This window comes from Sapajus apella, unplaced genomic scaffold (genome assembly GCF_009761245.1).
Source record: "Sapajus apella isolate SASKATOON/1434 unplaced genomic scaffold, GSC_monkey_1.0 scaffold13, whole genome shotgun sequence".
Classification (NCBI taxonomy): domain Eukaryota; kingdom Metazoa; phylum Chordata; class Mammalia; order Primates; family Cebidae; genus Sapajus; species Sapajus apella.
This window is the reverse complement of record NW_022436953.1, coordinates 17,826,538-17,852,827: the sequence shown is the minus strand read 5'-3', so window position 1 is coordinate 17,852,827 and position 26,290 is coordinate 17,826,538. Positions and strand designations below refer to the sequence as shown.

Here is a 26,290-nt window from a genome sequence, read left to right as displayed (position 1 = left end):
TCAGGGAACAACTGAGTGACAAGATAAGATGACATTAAATTCAGGACCTTAACTTACCCAAACCCTAGAACTTAAATTTGTTTTTTTTTTTTTCTTGGAGCTCCTTAGCTTGAGTCCTGGCCAGAGATAAAGTACTCTAGTTAACAGTCTATTAAAAGGATATTTTATAAGGTCTCCAAAGTCTTATTCCATTTTCTATTAATAACAACCTAAATCCGAAATGATTTTGTTTCTATTTATTTTTCATCCATGTGTATAGCCACTAATTTAATTTGTACCTTTGTTTATGACAAATACTGTTTCTTTCTTTCTTTTCTTTTCTTTCTTTTCTTTTCTTTTCTTTCTTTTTTATGAATCTTGTAAAAAAGGATCCCAAGGAAAGCTTGAATTTTCTTGAACATATCTGGGCAACAGTTTCAGTACTGAAAATCAATTTTTTAAATACTTTATTTAAAAAATTGTATAGTAAAGGAAGGGCATACTCTGAAGTGTCTTAAAAAATACTTTATTTAAAAAATTGTATAGTAAAGGAAGGGCATACTCTGAAGTGTCTTAAAATCCCTGTGGACATTTAAAGAGTCTCCGTTATCTCAGTGCCTCAGTAAGTATCGATTAGATGCATAAAGTTTCTCCCCAGTCTTTTTTATGTAATGATTTACATTCAGTTCACAGTAGTTCTCTATATAGTCTTTACCTTTGAAGGAACACCATGCTTTTGTTCTGTAGTGGCTGTTTTTGCCCATTTACAATGAAGGTGGCTGTAACCAAAGAAACAAACCCTTGATGGGAGGTTTAAAGTCAGAGCAGTCCTGTAAGCGTCAAAGCTTGGGTTCAAGTGCATTTGAGAAAAGATTTGTGCTCTGCGTTTAATTGGGCAGGCAAAGCCTTAGTTTCCCAAGTGTATAATGAAGCGTTTGCATCTGATAGTCTGTAACATCCCCCTGGCTCTCAGATGTTCTGTGGTCTGTAAAATGCAGACCCAAAATCTTTATCCTCCCAGGTTAGTGGGAGGGAGCCCTAGGGTAAACTGAGATAACAGACATGCAAAATTCAGAACACATGATGTTAGTTTCATATGATGATTGTGAAACTAATGAGAATCTAAAATGCCTTCCCCAGAAGCTGACAATGGGCCATTTAAAAATTTTTTAAAGGGAAGCAGAAATGTAAGCTATATTAGCTTATTGCAGGTATCAGGACAGTAGAGACATCGAGTGTTTACATGTGTGTGCCTGAAATTCGGCTAGGTAATTACACGTATTACATAGCCTGGGAAAGTAGGCATTGCTAACAGTTGAAAAAACTGAAGCCCAGCAGTTGCCTAGTTTGCCCAGGTTCCCTCCATTCAGTGTCAGAGCTGGTATTTGACTTCAGTGCTCTGCAGCTCCAAAATCCTTATGAGTTGCCCAATTAGTATCTAGAATAGGCCCAAGACACACAGGGAGCAAAACAATGAAGACTTATTTTTTCCTATTGCTACTTTTATTATCCTGTATCAGAGCTCCCTTTTCCACCTTAGTGATATCTTTTAGAGGCAGGGTCTCACTCTGTCACCCAGGCTGGAGTGCAATGCTGTGATTATAGCTCACTGCAGCCTTGAGCTCCTGGACTCAAGCAATCCTCCCACCTCAGCCTCCAAAGTAGCTAGGACTTGCAGTCCTAGCACTGCCGCGCCTGGCTATTTTATTTTTTGGTAGAGAAGGGGTCTCATCATGTTGCCAAGACTGCTCCTGAACTCCTGGCCTCAAGCAATGATCCTTGGCTTCCCAGAGTGTTAAGATTTAAGGTGTGAGCCACTGCCCAATCTGATAATAACTTAGATCATGTATCCTTCTTGTGACTTTCAGCTCTTCAAAGTCCAGCCCAGTTAAAAATTTTCTTCCCACATCCATTTCGGAGCTTCACCCTTTCCTAGGTCAGGCCCAACCCCAACTGGAGACCTGCAATAAGGCTGGTCTTTCTTATCTCCTTCCTGTCCTTTGGGGATCCTTTGGGGTCTTGGACAAGGGGTTGAGGGATTAGAAGTTGAAGGGATAAGGTGTTAAAATTGCATTATCGTGCTTCTTTCTGCTAACACTGGCTGGAGATTTATAGTGGGATGAGGGGTAGATTTTGAGTTCTTGGACAGAAGTGCATTTCTGGTTAATCACTTGCAACCCACCCTTCCGCATTTCCCAGAATCAGATCCTGCTTCCTCATGGTCTCCTCATAGCTTGTTACTAGTGAAGTACCCCCTACTCAGTGGGCACCTTTTGCACATGGGCTCATCAAGATGCTTGGGTGTGGGTACCATCCATGGGACATTCACACACCTCCAGTGAGCTGAACAGTGGAAGTTCACACCGCGTCACTTCTGTCTTCTCCTTCACCTGCCACCAAGAGTGGCTCCAGCCAGCTTCCTGCCTTCAGTAGGCTCCAGACTTTATGTCCATGAATGCTTCCAAGCTCCAGGATACATCAAATGCTTCTCTTGGATGCCACGGCAGTGCTAGGGCCTGAGCTTGCCCGCCCAGTAAACATCTAGGTAGAGAGTGGGAGGCTGTTCCTCCTTCTAACAGGATCCTCTAATCCTTGCAGCAGAGCAGAGGGGAACACCACTCTCTTGCTGTGTGGAGAGCTCCCTGCGGACCTCAGCTTTCTGTTTTCCAATGTCTGATTTCAGAGTTGGGTGGGCCACAGAGTTGATAGGCATCAGGTAGATTCTACCATCTTCTGAAAAGTCCTGCAAGGATCTTCCTAGCACCCTTCTTTGGAAGATGAAATACTCCCCATCATTCTCAGCTCTGAGGTTTTAGCCAAAAGTTTCAAGATACTAGGAAGAGTCCCATTCTGTATTCTGGAAGCTTTGATCCTGGCTAGGTAGTTGCTCTGAATGGCAGTTACTACCTTTATAAATGACTGTACATTCGAAGCATGCAGACCTGGGAAGGTAGGGGTGGCTGGGAATTTAGCTACCACGTGGCTCTGTTTTTTTATAGCTAGCGCCCTGTCCTCAGCCTTCTTTTCCAGAGAGGCACCTTCACAGAGTAAGACATCTTTGGGGCCCTTATTCATCTCATATGGGAAATTCCAGGAAGGCAGAAATCGTTCTCAAGAAGAACATAGGTTTCCTGGCTGAGAGGAGCTTCAGCGCTGCCCAGGAGATGACTTCTCTCTTAGCTTGGGAGCACCCATCTTCGTTCCAAAAGCCATATGTCCCTTTCTTCAACTTAAATACTTTTGCAGCCCAGGTGTCCATAGCCCTATGCTAAAATCATACACAAATAAATAAATAAAAATAGCTAAATATATTGAGAGACAAGATCCCTATTGTTAAGGATATTAATTGCCTTTGAACAAAATGATACCAATTTGGAAGCACGTGTGTACATGGATGTTAATTTAACCTGGAGGCCGGGCACGGTGGCTCATGCCTGTAATCCCAGCACTTTGGGAGACTGAGGCGGGCGGATCATGAGGTCAAGAGATCGAGACCATGGTGAAACCCTGTCTCTACTAAAAAATGTACAAAAATTAGCTCAGCGTGGTGGCGCACACCTGTGGGTCCCAGCTACTTGGGAGTCTGAGACAGAATTACTTGAACCCGGGAGGTAGAGGTTGCAGTGAGCCGAGATCGCGCCACTGCACTCCAGCCTGGCACCTGGCAACAGAGCAAGACTGTGTCTCAAAAAAAAAATTTTTTTTAACCTGGACATGAGTAGCCAAATCCCTGCTTTTTTCTGGCTTTTGATGCCAAGAGTGAAGGGCTCAGGGTCAAGTGTTTAAGGTCAGGTGTTTGCTCTTTCTTTTTTCCACATTAGGTCATTGTTTTTCCTGGGTAGGACACTGGTGAGTTGCACATGGGTTTTATTTCCTCGATGCTGCTCCATATTCACCTATTTCTGACACTGGCAATAATTTCAGTGCCAATCACCAGCTTTCTATATTTGTCGGCAGCTGCTTCAGTGATGTGGAAACAATTTTCTCAACAGCTGAAAAACATGAAGATGGAGAGTAGGACATTTTGTTCTTTATGAAAGAGCTTAGCTGGAGTGAGCGTGAAAGGAGGGAGCAATCCAGCACCAATCTTTTGTCTCTGCATCTTTTCCACTCTCTCCAGCACAATGTCAGGCTTGAGTGATGACCATGGTTTTGTCCAGACAGGAGTGGGTAGTCTCTGTGAAATACACCAGAATACTTCAGGTCAGGATTCTGATGTGGGCTGGTATTCCCTTATCTAGGAGGTGCTCTTTGTTGATTTGCTCGATTTGTATCATAAGTTTTGTCAGAAAGGAGGCTTAACCCTAGCCTGTACTTCCAGCCCAACCTTTACCAGCTGGTTGGCTTTAAGCAGTCAGTGAATATTTTTCTATAAAACATGTAGAGTGACTGTTCCCCGTGAGGCACTTGCAGGGCACGGAGGATCTGAGTGGCACAGACACCACCTGCGAAGTCAGGGGCTTCCAGTCTGCAAGGCACTCTGACTAGAACGATTGTGGAGACTAAATGGTACCATGTTTACAAAGCCTTCACATGGTACCTGATTCTAGAAAGCCCTCAGTGCAGAATGATCATAGTGGCGAGGCAGAAAAATAGGATCTAGAGACTGGGAGCCTAAGGGGAACCCGCGGCTGACTTCGTAGAATTAAACCAAAGGAAAACTTCGGCCTCTAATCAGTCATGGGCCAATCCTTCACTTCAGCCTCTGATTGGTTGCAGGTCAAGGTTCGACTTCAGCTTCTGATTGGCCATGGGCCAGTCCTTCATTTGTTTCTGGTGTAACTCCACTTCAGCCTCTGATTGGCTGCAGGCCAAGCCCTCAAGACTTTCTATCCCCTAACAGTGATCCTTATTATGTTCAAGTTGTGTTTTCGCTTCTTTCATAGCTGTGGGATGTCTGGGCACTGAGGTGCTTGTAAAAAGCCCAAGATCTAACTCTGCCCCTAACCAAGGAAAAAGGGAGCCTATTGAGTGGCTCATGTGTACCAAGTGTTGTATTATGCAAAACATTTTACAGTGCATGACTTCTTTTCTCCCATATAGCAGCCTAGGCAATGGGTGCTGTCAGCATTTTACAGATGAAGAAACGAGGGTTCAGAGAGAGTAACTTGACCATCTTCCTGGCACCAAAGCCCCTGCTGCTCCTACCTTCCCCACACCATTCACCTCCCTGGACCTCACTACTGGTGCAGCAGGGAGACTGCAAACAACTCTGTCAACCTCCCTGAGGCCATCCATTGTCATTTGTAGAATTGAAAAGCCATCTCTCAAAGTTGGTTTTTTCCCTTATAAATTCTATTAAACAGCATCTTCCTTATTATTTAAATATTTGCTGCCACCTAGTGGCAATTATGTAATTAGAAGAATAAAGAAAAATTTGAATTCAACTTTGATTTAAAAAAAAAAACTGTCCATTTCATCTGGGCATGGTGGCTCACGCCTGTAATCCCAGCACTTTGGGAGCCCAAGGCGGGCGGATCACGAGGTCAGGAGTTTGAGACCAGCCTGACCAACATGGTGAAACCCCGTCTCTACTAAAAATACAAAAATTAGGCGGTGTGATGGCATGTGCCTGTAATCCCAGTTATTCAGGAGGCTGAGGCAGGAGAATTGCTTGAACCCAGGAGGCAGAGGTTGCAGTGAGCTGAGATCGTGCCACTGCACTCCAGCCTGGGCAACAGAGCAAGACTCTGTCTCAAAACATACACAGGCGCACGCGCACACACACACACACACATACACACACACACCCAAAAAAACAAAACAAAACAAAACCTGCCTATTTCATCCCGGAAAAGGCAAAACTATATAGACAGTAAGAAGATTAGTGGTTTCCAGAGGGAGAGGTGAATGGGAGGGGTTTTTGGGGCAGAGACACTACTCTGTATGATGCTTCATTGCAGCATCTTTGTCCAAACTCAATGTCCAACATCAAAATCGAACCCTAATGTAAACTGTGGACTCTGGGTTATCATGATATGTCAGTGCTGGTTCATCAGTGGTGAAAACTGTTCTACTCTGGTCCCAGAGGTTGCTAATGGGAGAGGCTGTGCACAGGTAGGGACTGGGGTTGTATCAGAAATCTCTTTACCTTCTGCTCAATTTTGCTGTGAACCTACACCTGCTCTAAAAACAGTCTTTTTTTAAAAAAAAAAAAACTGTCAATTTTCTTACATCCATACTATGCTCCTAACCTTTAAAATTTATATTTTTAAACACATATCATGGCCTTCCATTTTTATTTTTATAGTAAACTACCAGACTTTTTATGAAAATTTTGGTTAGGTGTTGGAATTCACATAAGCCCCAGCTTTTCAAAAATGCTTAATCTTTTGTGACCATCTAATATACACTCATATGTGTATGACCATTTAATACACACTCATATGTATTTGTATTAGATAATAGGCTATACATTAAGAAATTCTTATTTGCAATATTCAGAATTTACATTTTTAAGTTTTATAAATATTCAAATAATTTACATTATCGTGGTTTAAAAATCCAAACAACCCAGAGGATGTGAAGTTAAAAAGTAAAGTCCTCCTCCAGAGAGGGAAGTTTCTTAAGAATTTTTAATGTTTTCCCCCAGAAATGTTCTATTCTGGGACTAGGACACACACACCCTTTTCTTTACTACTTTTTTGTGAATGAGCTTATGCTATGCTTACTGTTCTATGGCCTGCTTTTTTTACTTGATCTATTTTGAACATCTTTTCATGCCACAGCACAAATCTACCTCATTCTTTTGAACAGCACATAGTATTCCATTATCAACTAGACTATAATTCATTTAACTGACCCTTCACTGATATCCATATAGCCTATTTCCAGTTTTTGTTATTAGAGAAATGCTATAGGGACCATATGCGTGCACATACATGCTTTTGCGAATATATTTGTAGAATAAAATCTTAGACATAAAATAATTACTGGATCTCAAGGTTATGTGAACACCCACTGACCAAGAGCACCAGAAATACACCTGTCACCAAAAAAAAAAAAAAAAAAAAAAAAAAGCAGGTCAAGTTTGTTTAGCCACAGCAAGAGGGAGGCCAGAGGAACCATGAGCCCTCTCTGGGTGTGGTTTGGAGGAATCTTCACGGCATTTGGGCTTGTGCTGGGTAGTTTTAGCGAGGACTCAAAGGAGCAGAAGCAGTTCTACTTGAAGTGTTGTCAAGAAGCAGGAGCAGGTCAGTGATTAGGTCTCTTAAGTTTTTCTGGAGGTGAGAGCATTGAAGTTGGGCTACAAACGTCACCAGGAAAGCAGCAGCAGTCACGGATGTGGTCAGAAGAGGGGGTCGTTACATCACTTTGTGTACCAGGTGGCCTCGTCTCTGTGTTGGTTTAAACCTGGCCACGAAGTGGCCTTGCCAGGACACAGCTTTATTCTGTGTGTGTTCTGTGTGATCAACTGGGAACATCACGGCCAACCTGACAGCCGTGCTTGCTTTTGCTCTCTCAGGTACATTGATTCGCAATGTCTGTAGATGTTGAAGTTGCTTTCCGGAAAGGTTACACCAATTTACAGTCTTCTGAGTTCTTTTAAATACTCAACTTCCCTAAAAGAATGAAGCAGTCAATAATCAGGTTAATTATGGCCATTTTAATCCTCATCAGAGGCCTGTGACCAGGTGCTGATAACATCTCCACTTCCCTAAGAAGAAACCCAGGCTTCGAAAGGGTGTAACTTGCCTTGATCACATAGCTAGCCAACAAGGAGTTAGCTGGGGTTCAGGGCTTGGATGCCTCGTTCCCGGCCCACACTCTTTACCATGAAGAAATAATTTCTCCTTTATCATCCTCCCAGGAGCCTGCCAAGGAGAATTGAAAGCTAAGGAATTAAGAGCCATTTAATTGATGATCACAAATCTTTTTTTTTTTTTTTTTTTTTGAGACGGAGTTTCGCTCTTGTTACCCAGGCTGGAGTGCAATGGCGCGATCTCGGCTCACCGCAACCTCCGCCTCCCAGGTTCAGGCAATTCTCCTGCCCCAGCCTCCTGAGTTGCTGGGATTACAGGCACGCGCCACCATGCCCAGCTAATTTTTTGTATTTTTAGTAGAGATGGGGTTTCACCATGTTGACCAGGATGGTCTCGATCTCTTGACCTCGTGATCCACCCGCCTCGGCCTCCCACAGTGCTGGGATTACAGGCTTGAGCCACCGCGCCCGGCGATCACAAATCTTTGAAAGGCTGGTTTGGGTTGATAAGGAAGTAAAGAGTCCCATTTACAAAAGTGAGATTTACGGGCAGCCTTCCAGGAGTAATCACGTATATAGTGTTAGGCGAGGCGTCAGCATAAAGTGCTGAGTTGTTCATGGTGCCCTCAATTAATAAATGCCTATGAGCACTTTCTTAAAATCACAACCAAGACACTATAATTAAATATTCTCTGGGCCATCAATAGCTCAGATGGTACATAAAAAAAACCCAAGAAAGCAAATGGGTGAAGGACACCCATCCCCTTAGATCCATGGAGGTTCACGAAGCTTCCGTGCCACGTGAGGATGCAGCCTGTGAGACTTCACCGAGAAATATGTGCAGGGAAAGAAGCTGACCTGAGATGGTGCTGAGTAAATACTGATTGAGTGTGTGATGGGCACACAGTAGGGTTGAATTGGGCTGCCTGCTTGGATTTAGCAAAGGAAATGTGTAGTAACCACTGGTGGCTGCTCTTTTTCAGATTGTGCTGGCTGCGGAAGAGATATCAAGAATGGGCAGGCACTGCTGGCGCTGGATAAGCAGTGGCACTTGGGGTGCTTTAAATGCAAGTGCTGCGGGAAGGTCCTCACCGGGGAGTACATCAGCAAGTAAGGCTGGGCGCGGGCACGTGTTCCTTTCAGTGGGCACCGAGTGTTGTGGTTCTTCTGCAGGTCCTGGTCCCAGGGGCCCCACGCCACCAAAGGTGCTGAAATTATTCACATCCTGCTCTCAGAATGAACTTGTTGCTATAAAACTTTTGAAAAGCATTTTATTCTTCTGCTTTGGCTATAATTTGGCTACTGTAAACCTAATGAAATGTTAATCATTGCCTAATGTAACAATGAATGAAGCTGACAGTGTTACACTGTATGTTGTAACCAATTAAGCATTTAATACTTTCCCTTTTGCTATTCATTCTCCTATGAGGAACTAGTAAGCCTTTGTCTGCCTTCCAGGCCTGGAGTACATTTATAGACGCCCCCCAAAAGCACACAAAGCCTAGGCCATGGGCCCTTTAGGACTGTGCATAAAACAGCCTGCCAGGAAATGGGTTCATGTTCAATAGTAGTGGATAATAGCTACACTTAAGGAAGTGAGTTTTTTTTTGTTGTTGTTGTTGTTGTTTTTAATATAGCCTGGCAATGAGGGGAAATTTTCCACTGTATACCTTTTTATGCCTTAAAAAAAATTTCCTGCTGGGTGCAGTGGCTCACACCTGTAATCTCAACACTTGGGAGGCCAAGGTGGGAGGATTGCTTGAGCTCAGGAGTTTGAGACCAGCCTGAGCAACACAGCGAGACCCATCTCTAGTAATATAAATAAATAAATAAGCAAGCCAGGCATGGTGGCACATGCCTGTAGTCCCAGCTACTTGGGAGTCTGAAGTGGGAGGATCACTTGAGCATAGGAGATTGAGGCTGCAGTGAACTATTATTGTACCACTGCACTCCAGCCAGGAAAACTGAGCGAGACCCTGTCTCAAAAAATAAATAAATTCATTCCTTTATTCATTCATTCATTCATTTCCCCAACCACGTGAAATCACCTATTCAAAAATATTAATGAATGTAGTTTAAAAATATAGTAAAACAAACAAAAGGTAGCTTGTGTCCCACCCCCTAGAAATCTAATTCTACAGGCCCAGGGTAAGGCTGAAACACCTGCATTGTAAGGGCAAGAAGGCTGGGCGCAGTGGCTCACGCCTGTAATCCCAGAACTTTGGGAGGTTGAGATGGGCAGATCACCTGAGGTTGAGAGTTCGAGACCAGCCTGGCCAATATAGTGAAACCCCATCTCTACTAAAAATGCAAAAATTAGCCAGCTGTGATGGTAGGCACCTGCAATCCGAGCTACTTGGGAGACTAAGGCAGAAGAATCACTTGAATCTGGGAGGTAGAGGTTGCAGGGAGCTGAGATCATGCCACTGCACTCCAGCCTGGGCGCGACAGAGCAAGACTCTGTCTCAAAAAAAAGAAAGGGCAAGAAGCTCTTCGGGTGACCATGAGGGACAAAGTAAGAAGAAAGGTGCCTGGCTTCTAAGGGAACATTGTAAGCTGGACAGGGGCAGGCAACTTGGCAGTCGAGAGTGGCACTCTGTAGCTCTTCCATGCAATCACACACAGGGCATGATATTTTTCCGAGCACATAATATTGTGCTCCGAGGTGAATGGAGGAGGTTGCCTGAACTGGAGGAGAAGGCCCTGGGCCCTGGAGGCCTCCCGAGAGCTGGGGAGGTGGCGTCAGGAGGCTGTTCAGAGGCTGTAGTCTGGCATGTGGCCCCCTGTGGCTGGATGAACGCTAAGCCCACATCTGACAGGCTCAGTGTTCTTTTTTTTTTCTTTTTCTTTTTTTTTTTTTTTTGAGATAGGCTCTTGTGCTGTCACCTGGCTGGAGTGCAGTGATGCGATCTCAGCTCACTGCAACCTCCACCTCCCGGATTCAAGTGATTCTTCTGCCTTAGCCTCCTGAGTAGCTGGGATTACAGGTGCCCACCACCACACATAGCTAATTTTTGTTTTTGTTTTTTTTTTTAGTAGAAACAGGGCTTCCTCATGTTGGCCAGGCTAGTTGCGAACTCCTGACCTCAGCTAATCTGCCCAATTCAGCCTCACAAAGTGCTAGGACTACAGGTGTGACCTACCATGCCCGGCCTATGTGTCATATTAATAAATATATGTATTATATGCATTAATGATATTTTCTAGCTTTGCCTTTATTGTGATTTTAATGAAACTGTCTCTAGTGTTTTGCCTTTAGGTGTGATATTGCCTATTGATTTGCCAGTATCTTCTTCAGGTTAATTAATGCTATTCTTTCTCTGGTTTATTAATTATTTTTATGTGGGCTCAGTGCTCCTCCATGCCCAGGGTGCCTGTGGAGTAAAAATGATGCCCAGCTTTCTGCTGGTTAGCTCTGAGACAGTAAAAAATTGGCAAGGATGATCATGGAATGGCAACATGGCCGTTCACAACATGGCCATTCCTTCTGTGTGGCCCCCAGAGCCGCAGAGTTCTCTCTGGATCGTTCCGTTTGTGGTTTTGATCATGTCTGACCAGGTCTGACTGGATTGCCAGGCATGTGAACATGGGGCCGGGGAGAAATATGTCCTGCCCTTCTGTGGAAAGGCCTTGGGGAAGTGTGGTTTTGGTGTCTTCTCCAGCCCCTTGGAGCTAAACATGTTTTTGTATTGCAGGGACGGTGCCCCGTACTGTGAAAAGGACTACCAGGGACTCTTTGGGGTGAAATGTGAGGCGTGTCACCAGTTTATCACAGGGAAAGTCCTGGAGGTAAGTGGCAGACCAGCTCCCTCACAGCCACCGCCACCCTCCTCAGCAGCCCTCAGAAACACCCAACAGGGGGGCCCCTTTTCCACCTCCTCCATCTTTTTTTCACCTGTGGGGAAAGAAAGTAGTCGCACGTGAACGTCTGAAATAATTAAGGTGCTGTGCTCTCCTCAAAGGCTCATGTGAAAATTAGAACGATGGAGAATTTGCAGAGGAAAAAAGAATGAGAAAGGTTCTGGTGGGAATTATGTAGGAGAGGCTATATGAGACCATTTTTGCTTTTAGAGGTTAGGAAAGAGGGAGTGAAGTCGTGTGTGTGTGTGTGTGTTTACATCTGTGTGTGTGCATATGTGTATGTGTGCATCTCCAGGAGTGTGCAGACTCGGGGAGCAGAAAGGAAGGGTGGGGGAAAGGTAGAGGTGTTGGCTTTCCATCCTTCAAAAACCACATCCTGTGTGACCCAGCGTATCCAGTGGCCAGGGCTGAGCTAAAGCCTGTCAAGTTCAGGTACAACCGCCTCCAGCAGGGGAGGTTTCTTTCTGCTTTCTCCACAGCTGCCCCACAGGCTTCTACCTCTGGGCTGAGCCAGTTTTTCTGGGGCAAGACACAGAATTCTGGGGCCAGAGTTCAGAAGGAGTCGCTACCCTACTTCCCCCAGGTCTGTGGCGTGTCAGCCAGGTCCAAGGAAAAAGTAAGACTGCCTCATCCATGGTCCACCTGTCAGGGTGGAGAGCGTGTCCCAGTAGAGGTGGCTCAGGAAGCCGTATGACTAGGGGTTGGCAACAGGCTCTGCGGGTTGGCAACAGGCTCTGCAGCTTGTCACCTTGCTTAGTCAGGCGCTAGGCTGCTGAATCCATGGAGTCATGTTCCAACTTTCCAGCAGGGCATGTTTCAGAGATATAGATACACATCTGAGCCTGCCCCCCCCGACCATGTTGTTTCTGGACTGTGCTGTCTCTTCCATGGGGTTTCACAGCAAAGGTCCAGCATAGCCTCCTAAAGCCCACCGCAACCCCGTTCCATGAAGCACAGAGGGGCCCGCATTGGCTCTGTGCTGGGACCCGGGTGGCTGACTGCATTTGGGAGAGAAGGATGTGGTTTAGGTCAAATGCAGTTGCCTCTTACCCTGAGTGTTGGAAATAGATGCTCGGTGCCACAAAGAAAAATTAGCACCGAGACAGAGGATCTTTTAGCAATGCAATTTTTACTCCCTGGACTGCAGGAAGGGTACTCTCACTAGCCATCTTGCCGCAAGAGTACAACAAACAAAGGAAAGCAGACATTTATCCCTTACGCATTTGGGGTCGTCGTTACTGCCATGTCTGATCTCCATTGGCTGGAGCCAGACCTCACAATCTAAACTAAAACCCGATTGGCTAATAACTTAAAACTTTTCTAAACAGGTAAAAGCAGTGGGGAGCTGGGACATGCCTATGAGCACGTCCAGCTCAGATACCTTGGTTAAAATACAAGAACATAGAATGTACTACGTGCCTGTAAGCATGGCATGTCTAACACCAACATAGGATAGGACTTAACAAAGAGTTATTAGCACACTTAAGATTTATTCTTTAAACAAGAAAGGAAACTTTAAAGAGGAACTTTTGCACTTCCCACACTGAGGAAGAGGGTTCTAGGAAGAGAACCCCTGCAGAGGCTCAGAGGTGAGGACAAGCACAGCACACACACGAAACGTCAGTTGGGCAGGAGCACGGATGTGACAGATGATGCTGGAGAAGTGGGCAGGGTCCCAAGAGTCACATTCGGGAGTTTGGGTTTTACCCTAAAAGTGCTGGGAAGCCATTGAACCACTTGTAGCTGGAGTGTTGGACGAGTCGATCAGGTTGTATGAAGAACGTAGGAGAGTACCCAAATCTATTACACACATGTTCGCAGCAGCGCTATTCACATCAGCCAAAACGTAGAAACGACCCAGTGTCCATCAGCAGGTGAATGTGTAACAACTCGTGGTGTATCCGTCCAGTGGAGTATTATCCAGCCTGGAAGCAGGGCTGCCTACCACAGGATGGCCTTTAAAACACTCGAAGTAAAAGAAACCAGCCACAAAAGGCCACATATTGTATGATGCCATTTATATAAAATATCTAGAATGGGTACATCCATATAGATAGAAAGCAGATTGGTAGTTGCCACGGGCTGGGGGGAGGGACTTACTGCTTTACAGATACAGGATTTCCTTTTGGGCTGAAGAAGATATTTTGGAATTAGAGGAGGTGTTTGCACAGCATTGTGAATGAATGTACCAAGTGCCGCTGAATTGCTCACTTTAAAGTGGTTCGTTTTATAGTACGTGCATGTCAGCTCAGAGGTTTTTTAAGTGGCTGGGAAGGGAGTTGGGGTGGAGACAGGGAGGCCAGCTAGGAGGCGACTGCAGAACTCTGGGCACAAAACGGTGGTGGTACTGGCTGGAGTGGAGCCTGAGAAATGGGCCCCCACCCTCCACACACACAGGAAGGGTGGAAAGAGTTCTCTCATAGCCTTTGCAATAAAGCTTTAATTAGTGACCCAAGGACACTTCAAACTAGTGTCTTGGCTCAGGGAGAAAGAAGCACATCCCTAGGAAGGCTGTTGGAGAGGATGGACGGACGGGACCCACCTGAAGGGAGCTTGGAGTCTGAGCCGTCGGATCACCGCGCTCGGACTGCCATGCAGCTGGTGCCTCCTCACCGGGCCCGAGTCCATCCGTCATCCCTCCCCAGAGAGTTCTCCTCACAAGTGCCGTGAATGGGGCCCGACAGCGTTTCCCTTGGGTTCCTGAGTTTGATCTCCTGTGGAAGACTGAAATAAACCTGTTGAGTTGGGAGCAACTGGCAAATTTCCTTCTCCTTTTTCTTTTTCTTCTTCTTCTTCTTCCTTCTTTTTCTTTCTTCAACTAACTTCCTTCCTTCCTTCCTTCCTTCCTTCCTTCTTTTCCTCCCTCCCACTTTCTCCCTCTTTCTCTCTCATTCTTTCCTTTTCTTTTTTTTTCTTTTCTTTTCTTCTCTCTCTCCTTCTCTCCCTCCCTCTCTCCCTCCCATCCTTCCACCCTTCTTCCCTCCCTCCCACCCTTCCTCCCTCCCTTCCTCACTTCTTCTTGGTTTTGCTCTGTTGGCCAGGCCAGAGTGCAGTGGTACAATCATAGCTCACTGCAACTTTGAACTCCTGGGCTCAAGTGATCCTCCTGCCACAGCCTCCTGAGTAGCTGGGACTACAGGTGCATGCCACCACACCCATCTAATTTTTTTAATTTTTTTGTAAAGATGGGGATCTCACTCTGTTGCCCAGGCTGGTCTGTAGCTCTTGGCCTCAGAAAATCCTCCCGCCTCAGCCTCCCAAAGTGCTCAGATTACAGACATGAGCAACCAAGCCTGGCCCTCATAAAAAAAAAATCAATGGAACATTAGAATGATTTCCCAGATGTCCAGCTGTACAAAAGAGGCAAAAACATACTGAACGTGGTCCCCACATTTGTGACAGTCATGTTTGCAGTCTTCTTAGTCCACACGTGGAGCTGTGTTCCCCCAAACATGTTGGGGAGGGAAAAGGGCTGTGTGTGTGTGTGTGTGTATTGATTGCCTTCAGATTTAGCTCAACAGCTGCAGGAAAGAAAATCTAAAATAAAGCTAGATCCAAGAACATGCCATTAGAAAGAAACATCTGCTTACTCTGTTTTCTCCTTCAAGGCCTGAGTCATTCGGCTTTCACTATGGCTGCAGAGGCCTCTTCGCAAATTGGCTTCAGGTTTCCGTGGAGGCTTAAGACTTGGAGACTTTCCACGAGGGGCTTTCAGAGTTGAGACGTCTGGGAGTAGTTTACATCATGTTCAGCCTCAGATTCAGAATCCACCCAGCAGATGTAGTCCTCAGATGGGTGTGTGAGCTAGAAAAATGTCCTGCAGGGTTATCACACTGATGTGTGACAGCCTGTGAGTCGGTTTGGCTTGGTTACCAACACAGAGCTGGACGGTCGCCACACGCTCCGCCCTTGGCCTCTCATGCTTGGGTCGTGGTGGTGGTGGTGAAATATTATGCTGGTGGATTTGTTGTAAATAGTGTGAACCTTGGATTTTTGTGGTTTTTTAATATTTGTTATCCACAGATGAATTTATTTTATCCCTTTACAAATGTATTCGTTTTCTGTGTCAGCTGTAATGGCAGTGGCTTAAAGCAACAATGTATTCTCTCTCAGTGCAAACAGAAATATCTTCTCTCTCAGTTCTTGAGGTTAGACATCTGAAAGCAAGGTGCGGGTAGGGTCATGCTGTCTCTCAGGCTCTAGGGAAGGGTCTTTCCTCGCCTCTCCCAGCTCCTGATGGCTCTGGGTGTTCCTTGGCTTGTGGCAGCCTCCCGCCAATCTCTGGCTTTGTCTTCACATGGCTGCCTTCCCTGTGTTGTCTCTTTTTCTCTCAGAGTTCCCTCTGCCTTTTTCCTGTAAGGGCACTTTTCATTGCATTCGGGACCACCCAGATAATCCAAGACGATCTCCCCATCTCAAGATCCTTAGCTCAATCACATCTACAAAGACCCTTCTCCCAAATAAGCTAGCATTCACAGGTTCCAGGGATTTGATATGGAGTCCCTTTTGGTCACGATCAGGTCACCATTTAGCCCGCTCCGGTAAGCCTAGGAAATCATGCAAATATCATCCTAGTTAGGTCTGCAGACTTGGTGTGGTTTTAAAACACTCACTGATCCCTAAGAGGACCCTAAGGCCTCTCTGGGTATGGTGTCACCAGAGATGCCACCAGACACTTATGGCACTTTTGAGATAGAGAAAGATCGCTGGACAATGGTGGAGAAGAGATACTCCAGGCCTGGCCGTGTCCCTAATTCCTGAGTGATTTGGGGCAGGTCGTTCAGCTTCTTGGGTCTGTCTTCATTTCCCAGGTACAGGGACTGGTGTGTGACCTCCAGAGCTCCAGCAGCCCTTGAGTTCCCCCTGCCTCTGTCATTCCTTAGTCCTTGTAAGCCCTGAAAATCACATCAGCTTGAAGGGGTGGGGAGGAGAGCTTGAGCACCAGCAGCTCAGTGAAAAGGCTCTGGTGGCAGCCAATCGGAATCTGAACTCACCAGCTGGGGGCCCTTGGGCAAGGCTTGCTACCTCTTTGAGCCTCAGTTTTCCTTTCTTTAAGTAGAAGAATTGAAAATATACATGTAATTCCAAGACTTGGGCTGCTAGACCTCTTGAAGGCCCTTTGGTTCTGAGGATCAGAGTTCTAGAATTCTCATGTCTTGGCTCTAAGGGGTCAGAGCCAATGGTTCTTTTTTTCTGGAGATATTTTCTGGAAACCAGCACGTAGCACTCAGCGTAGAGCACACGCTCAAATTGTAGCTTGATTTCTCATCACTTGTTTTCAGTTTTGTTTTCGACAGCAAGATTCTCTTTTTAGAGGGATCTTGCTATAAATGGCACACCTTCAAATGCTTCTGCTGATGAACCTATACGTTTAGGAAAGTGCTGAGGATATTTACAACCTGCCTCCTAATTAAGAAGTGCAAGGGCAAATTAGTGTGAGATACCCACGTTTGCTCTCTCGGTCTTTTCTCTGAACTCTGAAGCAGCCTCCCTTCCCCTTCCTTCTCCCCTCTTCCTCCCTCCTCCCCTGCCCCCACCTCCTTTCTGCAAACAACCTAATGGTAACAGGAAGCTGCAAGAGACTTCAGACTTAGTTCATTAATGTCATAGGGGAGTGGGGCATCTCTTTGGAATGAATTTCTTTCCATCTTTGGTAGCTAGCCCTAGGAGAGCTCTCACTCTAGCAGACATTCTTTCCAGGGTATAGGTTGTTACCTGTTAGCCTTGTAAAGAAAAGAAACAGCAACAAAATGGTTGTTATTATCAACAGCAACAGCTAGTTTCAAAATGAAGGCAGCTCATGGTGGATGCAATCAAGTAAGGACTCCAAGATTTATAAGGGGGGTTAGTGTCATATCTCCAACCCTATATTTAAGTAAGACAACAACTAAATTTCTTGGTCTCTCTTTACAAAGGTGTAACCATCTCTAGGCACATAGCTAAAAGTAAATTATTTTTGATGGTGCTTGCTTTTTTTTTTTTTTCCTTGAGATGAAGTTTTGCCCTGGTGCCCAGGCTGGGGTGCAATGGCATGTTCTCTGTTCACTGCAACTTCTGACTCCTGGGTTAAAATGATTCCCCTACCTCAGGCTCTTGAGTAGCTGGGATTACAGGCACCCGCCACCATGCCCAGCTAATTTTTGTATTTTTATTAGAGACAGGATTTCACCATGTTGGCCTGGCTGATTTCGAACTCCTGACCTCATAATCTGCCTGCCTCAGCCTCCCAAAGTGCTGGGATTACAGGTGTGAGCCACCGCATCAGGCCCTGTACCTCTTTGGATTGGATAGAGGTTGAATCTGTATTCTTGACAAGTGTTTGACAAAAAAAAAGAAAACAAAGCAAATGTCAAACTGAAAACAGAAGTCTGGAGGCTAAGGGGCTTGTCCGGTGTGTTCTTGCCCGAGTCTTGGGCTGTTTCATCAGCAGACTGAGGGTGGGCTTGGCTTTCTCTTGGCCTCTCAAGCTGTCTTGTGCAATTCCTATCCCCCAGGGGCTGCCTGTGTGCACCGAGCACTGCACTCAGGACAAGGACCCCCAGCCCTGGTCCCACGCTGCACAGTGGTTCTTCCCTGAGCAGGCACCTGCCAGGCTGCACACGAGCATTCCTTTGTGCTCTTGCCTGAAAGGAAAGTTGTCTTCTCTGCATTCTGACCACAGAGGGGGAGGGCGGGGCTCTGAGTCCTACGATTTCCCTTTCCTCACATCACCACACCCATAAATCTACTGGCCTGCGCTCATCTGGTCTTTCCGGGAGGGCTGGTGGTGCCTGTCTTTGTGTGGCGTGGTATTTACTGTGCTGCCTGCGCTCTCTGGGAATGTGCAGTGGTGTCTGTCACAGCCTGTACACCCACCACGTAAGAAAGGGAGCCTCAGATGGAGCTGGGAGAAGCCTTCTAGACCCTGAAATGCCTGTCCATTCAGCCCTACGAGGCGACCCTGCCCTGTCTTTATCTGTTAACTTGGAATGGGCAGACGGCAGGACAGGAGTTAGACTCACTTTTAGACCACTCCTGCTGAACTCCTGGAGTGAAGGAAATGGAATCACAACGGGATTCAGCCAAATTCTTTTCCTTGACTCTCAGAGAAATTCAAAACTGGTGGCCTTGTTTTGTTTGGCTTTTGGACTGATGAAAAGAACTGCTTTTCCACAAAGCCGAGGGACAAATGTATATGATGTTTCTGAGGCTAATTCACATTATCAGGTGGAGGCCCTTGTCCCCTTCCTTCTTTTGGGCATAGGTATTTTAAGTATATTATGTTGCAATATTCATAAGCAGTGAGTAGGTCTTGTTCTGGGCTAAGCTATTCTCTAGTGAATGAAACATAGGTTATCCTAGTATGCCTGCATGGCATCTAATCGTTTTGTCACCACCAGAGATGTAATTCTCAAAAGAGAAGCTGAAATGCCAATTCCCCTTTTCTTCTGTGTGTATCATACACATGCACGGGAAGAATAATAGCCCATGTCCATGCTGACGGCTGATTGCATTCTTCTCGCTCCCCCTGGGCTCAGAGGAATTCATGTTTTCATCCACTTAATTAATTGTAGATCCAAATATTTTTGAGCATCGTGGAAGGGAAAAAAATCAAGTTCTCTGAGTTTATTGGTTGAGATGGTCTATGTCCCAGTGGACAGTGAGCCACCACCTGAGTTTGTTTAATATTTTTACCATCTGCAAGTGATCTCGTAAATACTTAATTCTTGTCACAGGCCTGCAAGCTGGTCAGGATAGTTACTAGTCAACTTCATTTACGGATGAGGCTACTGAATGCCTAAGACTCTAGATAATTGTTGTGACAGAAACATGATTAGAAAATAGATCTCTTAGGTTGGTGAATGGGTACAAACATGCAGTTAGGTAGAAGAAATAAGTTCAATGCTCAGTAGCAGACTAGGGTGACTATAATTAACCAACAATATACTTTATTTCAAAGTAGCTGGGAGACATGGAGATGATAAGTACTGAAGGTGATAAATGCTCCAGGCACCCTGACTGGATCATTACACATTATATGCATGTAAAAAATACTCATATTGGCCAGGCACAGTGACTCACGCCTGTAATCCCAGCACTTTGGGAGGCTGAGGCAGGCAGATCACAAGGTCAAGAGATCGAGACCATCCTGGCCAACATGGTGAAACCCCATCTGCACTAAAAATACAAAAATTAGCTGGGCGTGGTAGTGCATGCCTGTAGTCTCAGCTACTCGGGAAGCTGAGGCAGGAGAATCACTTGAACCCAAGAGGCAGAAGTTGCAGTGAGCTGAGATCATGCCACTGCACTCCAGCCTGGCAACAGAGAAAGACTCTGTCTCAAAAAAAAAAAAAAAAAAAAAAAAGTATACACCCCCCCCCCACACATATATATACTCATATGAATCCCATAAATATGTAAAATATTATGTATCAATAAAAAGAAAAAATAAGGAAAATAAGTCTCCTTTAATTTTCAGAAGATAGGGCATACACACATGAGAGAGAGAGAGCAAGAGAGCGAGCATGCACTTTATTATCTACCTGACAAGAATCATTACAGAGAACAAATAATTTGCCTCTTGATATAACTTGCTGAAGGACCAAAATTTACCATTCCTGGTGGATGGCAAAGGCCTGTCTCCGTGGCCCTTTTATACCTATTCTCAGGACGATAAATGTTTACCGATTGGTTGGTTTACTTTTCACCAGTGTAAAATGTCACTGAAAATCAGTGACTGCTCATAGAGTCTGCTGTTTCTGTGCCTCATCGTCTGGCCGTCCTGAATCAGCTGTAGCTTCCACCAGGCCATCTGGCTCTGCCTTTGGAGAATGTTGTGGATGGACGATGCTGTCTGGAGTTTGGAGCGTATTTCCTTCATGGAGCTCTAGTCTAGGACTCTGAAGGTCAATGGACAGTCAGAAAGGTCCTGTGAAACAGGGGCAATACAGAGACACTGGTCACCTTTTCTATTGTCAGACAATCAGTTGACAAGCCACTGGAGAAATAGCTTCATTTTCAATATAAATTAAGCAAAAGGTGGTCTATCTAGAAAACAGAATATTATGCAGTCATAAAAAGGAACAAATTTCTGATATATACTACAACATAAAGGAACCTCGAAAACATTATGCTAAGTGAAAGAAGACAGTCACAAAAGACCATCTATTGTCCAATTCCATTTGTATGTGATGTGAGAAATAGGCAAATCCACAGAGACAGGCAGTAAGTTAGAAAATGCCAGGGGCTGGGGAAGGGGAAAGAATGAGTGAATGTTAATGAGTACGGGGCTTCTTTTTGGAGTAATGACAATGTTCTAAAATTAGACAGTGGTGATGGCTGCACAGCTCAGTGAGGATGGTCATCCCTCAGTATATGCAGGGGATTGGTTCTGGGACCACCATCCTCCTGGTAAATCTGTGCATACTTAAGTCCCAAAGTCTGCCCTGCGGAACTCACTTATACGAAAAGTCAACCTTCTGTGTACAGAGGTTTTACATCCCGTGAATGCTGTGTTTTCAAACCACATTTGGTTGAAAGAAAGGGAACCATGTGGTTCAAACTCATGTTGTTCAAGGATCAACTGTATACTACAATTACTGAATTATATACTTTAAAAGGGTGATTTATATCTCACTTTCACGTACGCACATCTAGCTATCTAGCTATCTATGCAAGAATGGGCATTCAAGTCAATAAATGTCTTAATGCAAGATTCTATGCTAGACTTGGTCAGGTGTGGTGGCTCATGCCTGTATTCCCAGTACTTTGGGAGGCCGAGGTAGGAGATTACCTGAGGTCAGGAGTTTGAGACTAGCCTGGCCAATGTGGCGAAACCCTGTCTCTATTAAAAATACAAAAATTAGCCAGCCATGGTGGCACAAGTCTGTAATCTCAGCTACTTGGGAGGCTGAGGCAGGAGGAGTGTTTGAACCCAGGAGGCAGAGGCTGCAATGAGCCAAGATCACGCCACTGTACTCCAGCCTGGGCAACAGAGCGAGACATCTCAAAAAAAAAAAAAAAAAAAAAAGATTCTGTGCTAGGCCCTTTCCCTCTGTGCGAGTCTAAACTTTTGTTTTCTATGTGGCAAGAGGTTGGCATTGCACAGGACATACCCTTGATTGTAGAGTGTAGCTTGGTGAATGTAAAACCTCTCCAATGCTGGAAAAGTCTACTCAAGTTGAAATCCAATGTATGGTTTGTGATGAGTTGGTTTTGCAACATTTTATTTGAGAAGAACAACCTGGTGCTGATATTTCATCCCCTTCATGGTTAACAGGTTGGGAATTGGCCTAGTAGGGCAGAGCACATTGACTGAATAAATGATTTGAGGAGAGTCTTTCTGATTCACCCAAAGCTGGCCACTTACTCTTACTTTCATAACAGGAGGAAATGTGTCGCCAAGGTACCAGCAGACTGCCTTCCCATGCAGTAAAGATTTAATATTTATGGAAAAGTCACCCCATTTCCTGTCAGCACAAATGGAAGGGCTTTCTTATCTGGAAATAACAGTTTGAAAATAATTTCTCTTTATCTTGAGTTAAAAGGATGTTTTGTTTTTTTCCGTGTTATTTAACTTCAGACAGTTTAGCTCATGGCTGAAATGTGTGAGCAGGGGAATGGCTGACCCAGCAGGTTAAGTGTGACTCTTCCAGGAAGTCTACCAGAATTATTGAGCATGTGCTGGGAGCCCCACATGCAGCGGCAGTAGGGGTGGGGGGTGTCACAAAAGAAAATGTAAGATTTAGGGCTTGTTTTCAGAGAGATAAGGCATACATCTTTAAAAGTCATAGAGAGGCCAGGCATGGCGACTTACGCCTGTTATCCCAGCACTTTTGGGAGGCTGAGGCAGGCAGATCATCTGAGGTTGGGAGTTTGAGACCAGCCTGACCAACATGGAGAAACGTTGTCTCTACTAGAAATACAAAATTAGCCGGGCATGGTGGTGGGCGCCTGTAATCTCAGCTACTCGGGAGGCTGAGGCAGGAGAATTGCTTAAACCCAGGAGGGGGAGGTTACAGTGAATTGAAATTGTGCCATTGTATTCCAGCCTGGGCAGAGAGAGAAAAACTCCTTCTCAAAAAAAAACCCCCAAAAAACTCATAGAGAATCCAAGCTGAAAACAATACCTCCTAGAGTGTCAGGACCCCGCCCCTCCCCCACGCAGGGATCATGAGTGTTCAGAGACATTATGGTTTCTTCAGAGGCCGAGGGGTATGGCAGTTTAGAAATGTCTAGGATTCAACAGCAGAGAGACATAGCCTGCCTGGACAAGTTACCAGCAAGTGCGGTAAGGGATAGAGCTCCCGGTCAGGCCCCTATTCTGGGCACCAAAATGATGACCCCAGAGTAGTCCTCTCTCCTCTCCAGAACCCAGCACATCAGGGCACCAGAAGGACTCCTGTGTCTGCTTTCTCAGAAACCCAGAGCAGCACCCCTCCCCTTCCTGCTGTTCCCTCCCAGCTCCCATCCCCAGCTCTGCTTTCCTCTTCTTTTACTACTATAGATATAAAAGGGGTGATCATGCCCCTTCTTCTAGATGATTGATTCCAGGGTACCCCACCTACCCTACAGAGGTGATCTTCGATGAATTCCAAGGCAATTTTCATGACCTTCTCTTAGGGGAGAAGAAAAAGAGTTTAATCTTTGGTGGTGTCTCTCAGTGCACAAAGTAATCCAAGGCCAGACATGGTAGCTCATGCTTGTAATCCCAGCACTTTGGGAGGCCAAGGCAGGAGGATCACGTGAGACCAAGAGTTCAGGACTAGCGTAGGCAATGCAGGAAGACCTCATTTCTACTAAACATTTTAAAAATTGGCTGGATATGGTGGTGTGGGTCTGTAGTCCCAGCTGTTTGGGGGGCTGAAGCAGGAGAACTGCTAGAGCCCAGAAGTTGGAAGCTGCAGTGTTGCAGTGAGCTACAATCCCACACCACTGCACTGCAGGCTGGGCAACAGAGCAAGACTCTGTCTCAAAACAAACAGCAACAACAAAAACATGATAATTTGGGACTCACAGTATTAATATTAAATGGCCAAGTCATGGGCACATACAGTAAACGTCCTGAGTTTAAGAGAGATTTTTGGCGATCATCAGAAAGAAGTCGACTTTGGTTCTTAAGTAATGGGTGGGCAAAAGTGAGAAATTGATCTTTGTTTGCTATTGTTACTGAAGGCTTTGGTCACTGTTTTCCAACCTTGTTTGTTTCTTTGATTTGAAGCATGTGATTTGATTGTACTGTTTGATTTAATTGCAAGATTATAATATGTATTTTCTACTCCAAACCAATAGTCAGTTTATGCATTTTATTTTATTTTATTTTATTGAGACAGAGTCTTGCTCTGTTGCCCAGGCTGGAGTGCAGTGGCATTACCCTGGCTCACTGCAACCTCTGCCTCCCGGGTTCAAGCAATTCTCCTTCTTCAGCCTCCCAAGTAGCTGGGATTATAAGCACATAACACCATGCCTGGCTAATTTTTGTATTTTTTAGTAGAAACAGGGTTTCACCGTGTTGGCCAGGCTGGTTTCGAACTCCTGACCTCAAATGATCCACCCACCTCAGCCTCCCAAAGTGCTGGGATTACAGTCATGAGCCACCATGCCCGGCCAGTTTAAGAAATAATTTTAAAAATATATTTTCTATTACATATTAATTTTAGTTTAATTATGAGGGAAACAGAATTTTCTGGGCTCACTCAGACCCATTCTCCAGTTGAAAGACTAACCCTACTAATTCACTTGTATCTGCCGACCTGGCTGATGGTGGTAGAGAAACAGACAAGTGGGTCTTTACACCCAGAACCAGCCTGGCTCCTGGAATCCGGGCTGCGCCTCTGCCGGGCATTACGACTACCCTTTGTGCCTCCAGCAGTCTTCTCTAGCTTTGAGGTTTATAAGAAGTCAACAGAAGGTGGCATCTCAAGCTACCTTGGCTGTTTTGTCCTTATGATTCCATCCGCTTGGCCTCTCCATGAGTGTGTAATTTGGCGGGGTCTATGTTGAAAAATGGCACCATCCAAAGGTCAGCAGGATAATTTCTGTTCTGTGCACAGTATTCCCAAGCTAAGGATATGAAACTTTCCCCAGGGCCCAGGAGATGGCATGTGCTCCAGGGAAAGTGGGAGCATTTTGTCCCTTTGGATCCAGTGATGCCGCCCTGAAGGGCTGCTACCATGGACAGCCTGCCACCTCCTCTGTTTCACACCTGAATGTGTTCGCTTCCTGGACCTTGCGGCTTCCTGCCTTGGGGAGGATGTGGTGCCAATTCCAGCAGATGGACTTGCTTATAGTTTGCCAGCTAGTCAGGTGGAGGGAGTTAGGGCTGGTGCCTATCCAGCTCAGCGGAAATGAACTGGTATAGAAATTTCTCCTGAACAGGAAAACTTTGGAGTGGACTTGCAAATGGAAACTCTTCATAATCTATTTTAATGGCTCTGTAGCAAAACGCAAAGCTGCAGGCATCTTGGAAACAGGGATAGAATCTGGAATTTTGGAGCCTGATGTGGTCTGGATAGGTAAGGTGGAAGGGAGAGAAGAGTGGTTAGCAGAAAGAACTGACACAGGCCAGGTGCAGTGGCTGATGCTTGTAATCCCAGCACTTTGTGAGGCTGAGGTGGGCAGATCACTTAAGGCCAGAAGTTTGAGATGAGCTTGGCCAACATCATGAAACCCTGTATCTACTAAAACTACAAAAATTATCCGGGCACAATGGTGTGCACCTGTAATCCCAGCTACTCAGGAGGCTGAGACACAAGAATTGCTTGAACATTAGTACATTCACAATAGATTTACATTTAGTACATTTTAGTACTTTTACAGAGTTGTGTACATTTACACAGTTGTACATTTACAGAGTTGTGCAACCATCATCACAATCCAACTTTAGAACATTTCCGTCACCTCAAACACACCCCTGGGCCCCCCTTTGATTATTTACTTCTTTCCCCAAATCGTGTGCATGCCTGTGCCCAGGAGGCACGCCAATGGGAAAGGTGGCTCAGGTCGCTCACCAAGGGCTACCCCACCAGGGAGGTGACTTGAACCTCTTGACTCCACGTGGCGGTATTCTTGACCCTTTCATCTCAAAACTCACAAATTTGGAAATTTGCTCAGTAAATCTGAAGATGACCTATCTTCTTTGACCCCATCCCAGAAGATGTAGAGGTACTTAAATAAATAAAATCCAAAAAGAGAAACTGATCATCCAAATATAGGAGAGTAGAAAGAGGATAAAGAGGCCAGGCGCTGTGGCTCACGCCTGTAATCCCAGAACTTTGGGAGGCCTAGGTGGGTGGATCATGAAGTCAAGCGATCGAGACCACCCTGGCCAACATGGTGAAACCCAGTATCTACCAAAAATACAAAAATTAGCTGGACGTAGTGGTGTGCACCTGTAGTCCCAGCTACTCGGGAGACTGAGGCAGGAGAATTGTTTGAACCTGGGAGGTGGAGGTTGCAGTAAGCCGAGATCACATCACTGCACTCAAGCCTGGTGATAGAGCGAGACTCCATTTCAAAAAAAAGAAAATTTAAAAAAAGGGATGAAGACTGGTGGGTAGTGAGCCTAATTCTAATGCTCAAGCTACTGCTGGCCATGTGACTGGGAGCCTGGGTAAGTGTCCCTTTTTACCTTTGTAAAGAGGGATGCCTTCACTCCTCTGACAGGCATTGCATGCTAATGTCTCAAACATGAGGTGAGGTGCTAGGGTTACAGGGGTCAAAGACAATCATTAACCCCAAATGGTTACCATCTAAGGCTGAGGTTCTAAA

At 45.4% G+C, this 26,290-nt stretch overlaps 1 protein-coding gene across 34 annotated transcripts in view; it reads left to right on the top strand.

Annotated features, from left to right (window-relative positions):
- The window catches only part of ABLIM1 (actin binding LIM protein 1), a 338,923-nt gene that overhangs the window by 217,280 nt on the left and 95,353 nt on the right, over positions 1–26,290 (top strand). For all 34 annotated transcript variants that reach the window (XM_032281713.1, XM_032281742.1, XM_032281730.1 and 31 more), the window contains exons 5-6: positions 8,665–8,791; positions 11,377–11,470. In XM_032281713.1, coding sequence (XP_032137604.1) covers positions 8,665–8,791; positions 11,377–11,470 — 221 coding nt within the window. The remainder of the gene's footprint in view (positions 1–8,664; positions 8,792–11,376; positions 11,471–26,290) is intronic.